Below are 11,199 nucleotides of genomic sequence, written 5' to 3' on the forward strand. Positions count from 1 at the left end.
TGCTTAGGTTATGAATTTAGTCCTAATATGATGGGCATCCAAGAGGGTTATAATAAAAACTTTCATATAAAGAGCATTGAATACTATGAGAAGTTCGATTCCTTATGATTGTTTTGGGATATAAAGATGGTGATATTAGAGTCATGCTAGTGAGTAATTGTAGATTGGTAGGTTGCCAAAAGAATGTGAAAGTTGTATAATATTGGCATGAAACAATCAAAAATTATAGATACGACAGAGACGTATCAGCCAACTCCTTAAGGCCACATGCCTTGTAGAAGTTTGAACAAAAATGCCTCACGCACCATCGATGGTGCAACGGAGCATGCCCGGGAATGTCAATGTCCACTGCGTTAAGAATTCCTTGATGGCGATCCGATATGACACAAATTTCCCTTTGAGCCGGTAATACCTTGGTTCTCAAAAGACGCAAGAACCACTCCCAGTTATCATTGTTCTCCACGTCAACCAAAGCAAAAGCCAAAGGCAACACCCGATTATTGGCATCACTCGCTATTGTGACCAACAAAGTGCCTTTGTATTGCCCGGTCAGGAATGTGCCATCCCCATCAACTTCTTCATCGGGACCTTCGTCATCCGGCTTCGATGCATAGCCACGGGAATAAGTGATGGACTGGTCCATTGTCCCTTAAACATAATATTTGTCATAGAGCACCCACATCGTTCTCATATTCATCATTCTCCTCTTGCAAAGTTTCATCTTGCTTGTTTAAAATCGGGTCAATGTTAGCCTCACTTGTTGAGTCAAAGGTGGTTCACTCATTTCATCTTGGTTCACGGGTGGGGGCTACTAGAAACCAACGGGGAGGCGTTCCGGTTCAAGTCCAAATGCAAACTAGACTCAACCTTCTTCGTAGCAAATAACTCAAGAGCCTTGTCTAGCGATTCGCCCACCGTCTCCTTGTATGCAACCCAACATTGCTCGGAGTTCACACGCATGGCCTTCCAAGGGATGTGCATTCCGGAACCCACATTATGCCTTCCCTCCAACTCAACGATTTCACTTGGGGTCCATCCAATTCAAATCTTTCCTCACTTGTTCCAACACCTCGACATAGCTAGGACTACTCTAAAACACCATGTCAAGCTCATCCTGATCCAGTTCAATATTGCCTTTCAAAAAGGCGTCTTTGACCACATGATGAATAAGAACACATGTTCTATCCATCCCTAGAATAATTAAAATAACACAACGTAACATATATTTCATAAGCACTCATCCGAATATTAACACAAAATACAAAGCCCTAACATATATATCAAACAATAACCCTAACCCTCACTTAACAATAACCATAGGCATAACCCTAACATATTAACAACCCTAACCCTAACCCCAACATAACAACACCCATAACCCCTAACGCTAACATACTAAGAAGGCTAACCCTAACAAATTGGTAAACAAACATCTCATACTTTCATACAAATTTCAAAATCCATGAAAAACTAGGGTTTGCCCAAACCAGCAAGAAATGAGCAGATGTGAGCATTTTTTGGATGAAAACGAGGAGATCAGAGGAGATTGCCTAGAGAGAGGGAATGGGTTCGAAATCCACGAAGAAAATCTTCAGATCTTCAAGATATGGGGAAGGATTTGAGAGGAAGAGATGTGCTAGGGGGTTGGGGTGGGGTGTTGTGGGGGGTTGGGGTGGGGTGTTGTGGGGGGTTGGGGGCAGCCCGGGTCTTGTTAATAGAATGTGCAGTGTCTAATTGGTAGGCGTTGCATATTACATGCTTGGTGCCTAGCTGTTAGGCTCTGCACGACTGGGTGTGGTGCCAGGCCTGGCTAGATGTGCAACGCCGGAGGACCAGACGGTGCACAGTGCAGTGTGGCGCCTGACTGTCGGGCACTGTAGAAAATGGTCTGAATTTTTTTCAAACACGGTTCACTTTGTGAAATAGTTCCGATCACAGATCAGTTATGTGATATTTGCCGCACCACGCAGCGCAAGAGATGGGCGTGGGTGGGGATACATGGGCGTACTTGGGGTCAATGGGGCAAGCAAATACGCCACGGCGCTTGCAGTTATTGCGGTGCCTGATCGGTAGGTCACTCGCTGCAGGGCGAGAATTGGAGCGGGGCGCCATTAAGGAAGCTAGCTAGCTTCTAGCTAGGGCACGCCATGCACGCACAGAGAGAGAACACGGCAGCAATGGCGGGTTTGATCAGGGTTTGGGTTTTGGGTTCGAAGGAGAGGTGCCGGTAGCAATGGCAATGGCAATGCCATCATCCATGGTGCTGCAGTCTTCCCGTGGGAGCGAGAGCGAGGTGGTGAAACATGGCCCCTGTCGGTGGTGGCAGGGCAGGGCAGGGCATGGGCATGGGCTTCTTCCTCCCGTCCAAACCTCTCTCTAAAAACCACTCCGTGGAGTGCACAGTGCTGGCGTAGTACCACCACGACCACGAGAGTGGACTGGTTCAAGCAAGCCGCACCCCCAGCAGCGGCCACTTTCTCTCTGCCGTCACCTCGCCTTTGCCCTGGCCCTGCTCGCCCCCCTCCGTTTCTTTCTTTTGAGAAGCCCGGGTAGATAAGATGGCCTAGTGAGAGAGAGAGATGCAGATAGATAGATAGATAGGATAGCTAGCTCTCTCCCAAGGAGACATTCCCCGCTTTATGGATGCCATGTGGTTACTGCCACCGTACGTCCTTAATAACCATCGCTAACCAGCCATGCCATACCACCCTCTAGGAGTGTTCCGGTGTATCCCTCCCGCCCGCCTCCGTTAAGCTCCCCTCTTTCCCCCTTGAGGCCAACACCCCCCTCCCTCCCAGCTCCACCACAAACCTAGCCACGACTATAAGGTTCCCACTTAGAAGTTAGAACAAGTCGCAACACAGCACGCCCCAACAACCCCACCGCCCAAGAACACGCCACAGGAAAGAGAAGAATCTCCGGCCCGTCCTGTCCTAATCGCACCGGCGAGAACGCGGGCGGGCTAGCTAGCTAGCTCCGGCGAGGCCGGAGACGGGAGACGCCCATGGAGTACAAGAGGTCATCGCATGTGGAGGAGGACGAGGAGCTGGAGGAGGAGGAAGAGGAAGAGGAGGACGATGAGGAGGAGGAGGAGGACGAGGAGGGGGCGATGCGGGACCGTCGGCACCAGCACCAGCACCAGCACCCGCACCATCATCGCCACCACTACACCATGGCGCCGGCCGCGGCCGCGCCCCCGCAGCACCTGCACATGCAGGGCCAGGCTCCGCAGGTTCTTGGCTCGCCTGCCGCGGCTGCCTCCTCGCCCTCCTCCTTGATGGAGGCCGCGGCTTTCTCCAGGCCCCTCCTGCCTCCCAACTCCTCCCTCGTCTCCTCGCCGCCGCCGCCGCCGCCGCCGCAGGCGCCGCCCGGCTTCCTCCTGCCCCAGCACCAGCATCCCCACCGGAGAAGGGTGGACCGCGAGAGGGAGCGGGAGAGGACGGTGGAGGCGCCTGGGGAGGCCCACCGTCAGCAGCAGCAGCAGCAGCCGCAGCCGCAGCACCAGCAGCGCCATCAGGAGCCGGCGAGGAATGGCGTGCTTGGCGGTGGCACCATGCCTCCCCCGCCGCCTACGCTTGCCATCGTGACCGGCGGCGCCACAAGGGCGCCGGGCGAGCACGGTGGCGCCTCGGGCCCGGAGCCCCTGCCGTGGAGGTACAGGGAGTGCCTGCGGAACCACGCCGCGCGGATGGGCGCGCACGTGCTCGACGGCTGCGGCGAGTTCATGCCGTCCCCGGGCGACGGGCCCGCCGCGCTGGCCTGCGCCGCGTGCGGCTGCCACCGCAGCTTCCACCGCCGCGAGCCGGTGGTGCTGGTCCCCTCGCCCTCTCCGTCCCCCGCCTCCGCCGTGGTGTCCCCCTCCGCGACCCCGGCCGGCGCCAACTCCCGGCTCATGCCGCTCCTCCTCGCCCCGCCGCACATGCAGCAGAAGCGCCCGCACGTCCCGGCGTCCCCGATGTCCGCGCCCGCCGCGCTGGCCGAGTCGTCGAGCGAGGAGCTGCGCGCCCCGCCGCCGCCGCCCCCTCCGCCGCAGGCGCAGGCGCAGGCGGCCGCGGGCGGGTCGGCCTCCGCGCCCCCGGCGCCGAGCAAGAAGCGGTTCCGGACCAAGTTCACGCCGGAGCAGAAGGAGCGCATGCTGGAGTTTGCGCACCGCGTGGGCTGGCGCGTGCAGAAGCCCGACGGCGGCGTGGTGGACGCCTTCTGCGCGCAGGTCGGCGTGCCCCGCCGCGTCCTCAAGGTGTGGATGCACAACAACAAGCACCTCGCCAAGACCTCGGCCACGTCCCCGCCGCCGCTGCCGCCGCTCCACCACGACCCCAGTCCTCCTGCTCCCCACCAGCACCAGCACCACCCCGCGCCGCCGCCCCACCATCAGCAGCAGCAGCAGCAGCAGCACGGCGCATGAGCGAGCGAGCGGGCAGCAGCAGCAGCACAACGCTAGAGGATGCATTAGCCATTAGCAGCATTTTTATCATTTGTCCCGTGTAATCCCGTAACCTCATCGTCGTCAGGTGTTAACTCGTGCGTCGGCAGTCACTTAGGAGGAGTAGACCAGACCAGTAATGTGAGATGAGGCAGCCTTGAACCCTGAGGCGGCATGCATGCATTCACTCCTTCCTTCTTCCTCTCGCTCATTGCTCTCGTCTCATGGATAAATAACAATGGCTAGGTTAGCACGGTGAGAGCCAACTGCTTCTTGCTTAGATCCTACTCCCACATTGAAGATTTTAGGGCCTCTCTCTCTCTCTCTGCCAGCGCTGTAGCGCATGCGTGCCCGTGCTCGCTTGTATGTACGTACGCAGCTGCAGGCTTGCAGTGGCAGCGGCATTTCTTGATGCAATTGCAGCGGCAGCGGCAGTGCCATTGCCAAATGCCAATGCACGCGCCCGTCTTGGCTTGGGAAGGCACTCGTTGCTTTTTGACTTTGCTTTTGGGGCTTGTTGGATTCCCTTTGGCAGAGGGGCATTGTGTTGTGGTGTGTGCGTTGCCGCTGCATGCATCGGGGCGAGGGAGGGGCCCTGTGCTGGCTGGCTCGGAATGTACTTAGGCGTGGGGGTTTGTCATTTGGTGTGCAAAGTACAATTAAGGAGGGGGTCATTACAGGAGGGCTCCTAAGCCCCTGCTGCCCCAGCTTTCTGCCCTTGATTGGGTGGCCCCGCCGCTAACCCCCTTTCCTAAGTTGTCTCGGCAGCCTTTCTGGGGGGCAATTTTGTTTGAGCTGCTGCTGGCTGCTGCTTCCATGGATGGCCTCCTGCCAAAGCTCTCGTGTTTTTTCTTTCTTTTTCTTTCGTTCTTCTCGTCTCCCTCTCCCCTCCTCTCCCCTTCCTGATTTCCGGTGGTGGTGGTGTCAAGTTGTTGGACTTTGGCCAGAAGGCAGCAGGCGCATGTGAGAGCGGACTGTGCGTGTCAGAGGCTGATCAAAGGGGGGGCGAGACCGGGCCGGCCTGCGTTTTGAGTGAGTGTGAGTGTGTGCGTGTTGGGTGGATGGCAGCGCAAAGTGAATGATGATATGTACATTGTCGGCAAAATTGAAGGCTTGCATCACAAGCCCATCCAGCCCTGCGATTTGGTGCGATTCCGGCAATGACATTTCATCCCGTGGTTTGTTTTTTGTTCTGTGGGTGCGGTCGCCAGCGTGATGATGATGCATATGCTGGGCTGTACCTCTGCCTCCCCCATAGTCCTGATGAAAGGGGAGTTTCTTGCGTTTTGCAAGCGTCTTTCGGACATTTCAGAAGAAGAAGAAGAAGAAGAAAAAGCGTATTTTGGAAGGGAAAACGATTGGTCGAGGGCTGAATTCCCGCATGAATGCTGGGTGATGCGGCTCTGGAACCTACAGAAAATTGATATGGTGGCAAGGCATGGTGTCGTAGGGGGAGGTTAAGCAGGTCGTGCCTTGCGCCACGACAGTGACTGGTGGAACTTCAATACCACCACGAGATCTACAGGCGCGCTGTACTTGGCTATAGTTCGGCCTTGATGGTTGGGTTACAGATGAGATTTACGGAAGACTAGTTCTTGTGCGCTGTTGCTGGAGGGGAAGAAGAACAATGGGGGTATGTACCTGGAGGTGGGAAGATGAGACCGGAAACGGAAACTACATCATTTATTACGTGAAGATGATTGATGGCTGATGCTGGGGGACCATGCTCCGGTGGCACTCTTGTGTCTTCTGTACCCCTCCCCGTAGCTTTCATTTCCTTGTCAGTTCCATACAGCCGTTTCAAACGCAATTACATGTTGATCACACACGGGTTTACCCACCGTAAATCTTGGGCAGGAGAAGTCTGGGTACTGAGTTGACGTGGGCGTCATCGAGTTAGTTTCTGATTAAAGAGACTAATGAACTGGAGACACCTTCAAAACAAGATAAACCCCAGAGAAGAGAAACGGCATCGCAGTTCAACTGCGCAATTTTGACAATTAGCACCGAAACATTATCCCCTCATCTTGAATAGCGTGTGTAAAACAAGCGTACAGATTATTACCAAGGCCGCCTGAACAGGTAAGAAACCTAGACGAGGTTAGAAGGCCTGAAGGACATGCTCTACCTAAGTTCGCCACAGGTAAGCACGCATCGAACAAAATTGACAGAACCAACCCGTGACACACAAGATTTTCTGTCTCTACTGTAATTCGAAACCATAGCTGCTATCAGAAGTAGGTGGGAGGAGATGATATCTCAGTGCCATGCCTCAATCAATCAGGAATAATGCCACCCCCAGATAAATCTACAACACCGCTCAAGCTGCAGCCTCCGAAGCAAGCTTCATGCGCTGCTGGTGCTCGCCGATCTTGTACTCAACCACCTCGCGGAACAGCTGCGGATTCAATATGCAGTCAGGACTCCCGTAGACAGCAGCCTGCACACTGGCCATCAGCTTCGCAATCTCTCTGCCGGAGAAGCCATCAATCTTGCGCGCAGCATCCCTCAGGAGATCATCACTTATGTCCCGTACGTGTATCTTCTTCGGCTGCTTCTTCAGCAGTGTGCTCCAAGGAGAACGCTTGTCATCTTCCTTGGGCATGTAGTTGTTCAAGTATAACTTGAGCAGCTGAAACCGCTCCTCTTCCCCAGGTAGGGGAAACTCGATAACTTCATCAATTCGGTCAGTAATAGCAGCATCAAGATCACCCGGTCGGTTGGTTGCAAGGACAAGAACGATGTCCCTTGATTGGTCACCAGTTCGAAATAATAGTGCATTGAGAGCACTCCGCTGGGCTTCACTCATATGGGTACTGTTACGCCTAGTGAATTAGAAAGAAAAACAAACAAATAGATTAACAAAATTCATGTGTATATATTACCAACCCCCCCCCCCCCCCAATATAAAGATTGGTTAGACCTAGTAGCTAAAAAACCTGATAAACAGAGTTTGAAATCACTTTTGGGCAACATAATTATACACCTCAATTAAAGGGTTAGATTTGATGAATTTACTAATTGTTATTCGTATTATAGATAATTACAAGTAGTCAGAAAGTGATTGAGTTGTAAACTTACTCGCACAAGAATGCATCAGCCTCATCAATGAAAAGAAGCATTCCTTTTTGGGACTTCTTAGCCCAGTCGAAGATTTCATGGATCTTGGTAACAGCCTCTGATCCTAATGGTGCAACATCTCCCCCTGTCATCATTGCATAATCAAGGCCCTGTGAAGGGTACAACGGTGTGAGCACAAATATCTTCAATGTGAAATGGAATTCCTACAAATCTCCCTACAAAACAGAAGTATCTTACTAGTAAAGTTTTAACAGCTCCTAGTGTTAGAAAAGGGAACTTCATCGATTTCACTCTCTTTTGAACTTAAACATTCAATACGAAAATGAAAGCATGAGCAGTATGGTTGCTGCATACTCTCTCCGTCCAGGTTTACAAGGCTCATTTGTTTTTTCTTCAGTCAAACTTGTTCAAATTTACCAAAAAAAGTATTGACAGCCACAAGTTCATATAAATACATATGGAAATATACTATCTAGTGATATTGATTTGGTACTGCAGATGTTGATGTTTTTCTTGTTCAAATATGCAAATGAGCCTTGTAAGCCCAGACACAGATTCAATCTGAAAACATGTCTTCACAATAAATAAATAAAACTGACATATTGCTGAAGTTGATTGGCCAAGATTTCTTTGGTAAAATTCACATTTTAGTTAAATTTAAATTTACAATCAAGTCACACCCAGTCAGGTTTTGAATATACACAACAGTCCCACCAAAAAAGAGCATTGGCAACAAACAACTCCCTATTGATAGTGTGAGAAATTAAATGTATCAACTTACAGATTTGCGAGCCATTTCCCTGGCTACTAAAGTCTTGCCAGTTCCAGGATGTCCATAGAACAACATATTGCGGAATGGCGCATCATGAGATTTCGTATTTGCAGTTGCTCGTGCAAGATGTTCAATCCTCCGTTTGAGTGAAGGGTGAAGAATAACATTCTCAAAGCCCGCACCTCCCGACAGAGATGCAGAGCTAGGTTTAAGAGCCTTAAGACCTGGCAATGGAAACTTTCGCATTGATGATTCACGAATCAGTGAAGGCTGACCCAAAATTCTATTGACGTAACCCCATGTAACCCTGGCTCCTTCCCTGAATGAAAATCAAATAGAACCATCACATGTCCATATCATTGTTTGTGACAACGAAAATGATATGATCGCCAAACAAACCTAGTAGTGTAAACTCCAGCAGCTAGTGCAGTGACTCCTCCAATACCCATTACTAGCTTACTCCTATCAGTCAATAATGTTCTTAACCCACCTGCACTTCCACATGAGAAACTGGTATCAAAATTAGAGCAAAACTGGAACTAATCATGATTTCTTTATTTAAAAAATAGAAATCCCAATCCATATCTGAAATCTAAAGCACACATAAGAAAGATCTCCGCTGAAAACAGACCATCCAGCTGTTTTGATGTGAAATTAGGAAGGAAGACATGGTATAATGTAGAAACAGGACGCTAAGTGATGTGTAATCTTATTCATTTAACTTGGAAGAAAATTTCAATACAAGGACACTGATCAAATAATTGAAAATTGCAAGATTGACCAAAGTAGTTATGTGACTTTAAATAAGTATAAACGACAATAGTTAAGCAGAGTAGCAAGAGTATATAAACCTTCTATATGTTGAAAGGTGGTATTTATTGCAGCAAGCCACTTCTCTTTTTCGCCATTCATGAGTTCCACAAGCATTCTTCTTTCATAATCTTCTGTCAGCTTTGCTTCATGAGCTTTAGCTTTAGCATTAGAAATAGCATTCTCTTTGTTTGTCTCACGATCATTTTTAGCCCTTTCTTTCAGAGTCTGTAGCTCTTGCTCTAAAATCTTCTGTTCTGTGGCACGCCTAGCTTGTTCTCTTTTTAAGGCACCAATCTCTTGCATCCTTACAAGTTCAGCATCCCGTCGTCTTTCAGCTTCACGCTCTTCCTGTCAAAATAGGTGCTTGATTAAATCATGTGTTGATTGTTCTCCTTATAAACCCAATGCACCACAGGAAATAGCACCAACTTAACATAGATATAATCATTAACAAAGGTAGTTAAGAGGGTGGAAGATTCAATACCTGCTTTCTTTTCTTAGCTAACTCATCCTCGTAGCGTAACCTTTGTGCCTCAATTTGTGATTGCTGTTTCAAATTTTCTCTATATTCTTCACCCATTTTCCGCTTCGCCTCCTGTCAGATAAGGGTCAACACAAAAATATGAGTGTACTGGCAGCAGCCATGTACGACGGCTCAATGCATCATCATAGTTAGACGCACAGATGAAATTTTATCCGACATAACACATTTGTTCCAGTTTTAATTGCCATGAAGTTCCAAATCCGTGAGTCTTTGCTACTCACGAAGATCGAGGATGTGATTTGCTATGAATTATGACGTATACCACTTGAATGGTCAGATCCTAGATTTTTTATTCCAGACTGGAATGTTAACAGCTCTGCTTTCTTAAGCAGGTCTTGTTGTTGTTTTTTTGCGTGTAGGTCTTGTTGTTGTTGTTGCAGGAAGCTTTCTAAGCAAATCAATGGTTAACGAATGGGATGCTCTACATTTCAGAGAAGTCGCAAACTCAAACAATACAGAAAGAGAATGCTCAAAAGGCGGATTAGGTAAAATAAATTCGAGCAGTCTAGCATTGGAATTGAGTGACATGGAGCAATTTTCGCATGAAAGGGGGAAAAGCCGCGAATAACTCACGATTTCCTTGACTTTCCAGTAGATATCGTGGCGGACCTTCTCCGCAGCCATCTCCGCGAGGCGCGTCTCCTCCTGGCTCTGCATCAGCCCAAACAGCTGGGGCCAAGTCCAACAACAGCAGGGGGAGTCAGAACGGGCAATAATCCGGGTAATAAGGGCAAGAGCGCGAGAAGCTTACCAGCTTGGCGTACCGGGAGCCATTGATCTGCCGCAGCGCGCGGGCCCCGCGCTCCAGCTCCTCGGGGTCGAACCCGCTGGAGCCGGACGAGGCGGCGGCGGGGGCGGGGGCATCTGGAGGTGGAGGAGGAGGGGCGGCGGGCTGGCGGCGGAAGGAGAAGACGCTATCCGCGTACGCGACCTCGCCGAGCGACGCCAGTACCGCGGCCCCGGCGGCCACGGAGGCCGCCGCTTTCGCCGGCCGGAGTAGGCGGCGCATGGTGGGCAGGGGGCGCGAGGGTTTTCTCGGGGGTTTTGGCTAAGCGGCGACTGGAGAAAAATAGGGGAGGAGGACGGGGGGAGAGCTCCCGTCGATGGGGGAGGAGTTTTCCGGTAACCTTCTTTCTTGCTTTCCAAGCGAGAGTGCTGGACGGGCCTGTATTGGGCCTTGCCAGGTAACGTTCGGTTATATTCGCTTCCATTGTGACGGCCCATATATCATCTGGAGGAAAAAGATTCAAGCAAAAAGTAAAAAGGAAAAACACATTTTTTTTTCTTCGACGGGAAAAGCTACTACCGTGCTTATACACTACGGGAGATTGGGATGAGGATATAATCACATATGATTTTTTTTCTCGGTGGCTGTTGAAAGGATTTTGAGAATACCCTTGAGTGCAACCATGGCTGATGATTTTGTTGCTGGCATAACACAAAGTCTTATAATTTTTCGATTAGATCAATATACTACATCGAATGGAGCCATCAGTTTGTTGGGCGCCTCAAAGGTTCAGATGATGGTCCTTCCACTAGTTATCATGTCTCGAAAATCCTTTGGAG

The 11,199-nt window shown here is 50.4% G+C and overlaps 2 protein-coding genes across 2 annotated transcripts; one reads left to right on the forward strand and one right to left on the reverse strand.

Moving 5' to 3' along the window:
• The first annotated feature begins 2,458 nt into the window (after positions 1–2,458).
• LOC119317592 (zinc-finger homeodomain protein 7-like) lies at positions 2,459–4,723 on the forward strand. Its single transcript, XM_037592076.1, has one exon. It carries the CDS (start codon positions 3,005–3,007, stop codon positions 4,403–4,405), a length of 1,401 nt encoding a protein of 466 aa, XP_037447973.1. The 5' UTR covers positions 2,459–3,004; the 3' UTR covers positions 4,406–4,723.
• Positions 4,724–6,414: 1,691 nt separating this feature from the next.
• On the reverse strand, positions 6,415–10,721 carry LOC119317591 (ATPase family AAA domain-containing protein 3C-like). Its single transcript, XM_037592074.1, has 8 exons — positions 10,385–10,721; positions 10,207–10,302; positions 9,574–9,684; positions 9,128–9,437; positions 8,676–8,766; positions 8,286–8,595; positions 7,505–7,653; positions 6,415–7,248 (listed from the first exon to the last, which is right to left on the reverse strand). Exons 1-8 carry the CDS (start codon positions 10,640–10,642, stop codon positions 6,744–6,746), a joined length of 1,830 nt encoding a protein of 609 aa, XP_037447971.1. The 5' UTR covers positions 10,643–10,721; the 3' UTR covers positions 6,415–6,743.
• Positions 10,722–11,199: the final 478 nt, after the last annotated feature.

Source organism: Triticum dicoccoides, chromosome 6A (assembly GCF_002162155.2).
Source record: "Triticum dicoccoides isolate Atlit2015 ecotype Zavitan chromosome 6A, WEW_v2.0, whole genome shotgun sequence".
Classification (NCBI taxonomy): domain Eukaryota; kingdom Viridiplantae; phylum Streptophyta; class Magnoliopsida; order Poales; family Poaceae; genus Triticum; species Triticum dicoccoides.

Bases quoted from the DNA above. Each gene is read 5' to 3' on its own strand.
- LOC119317592 (XM_037592076.1), top strand. From the start codon at position 3,005: ATGGAGTACAAGAGGTCATCGCATGTGGAGGAGGACGAGGAGCTGGAG.
- LOC119317591 (XM_037592074.1), bottom strand. From the start codon at position 10,642: ATGCGCCGCCTACTCCGGCCGGCGAAAGCGGCGGCCTCCGTGGCCGCC. The intron at 9,685-10,206 runs GTGAGTTATTCG...CTTATCTGACAG, and splicing joins ACTGGAAAGTCAAGGAAATC to GAGGCGAAGCGGAAAATGGG. The intron at 9,438-9,573 runs GTATTGAATCTT...CTATTTTGACAG, and splicing joins TAGCTAAGAAAAGAAAGCAG to GAAGAGCGTGAAGCTGAAAG.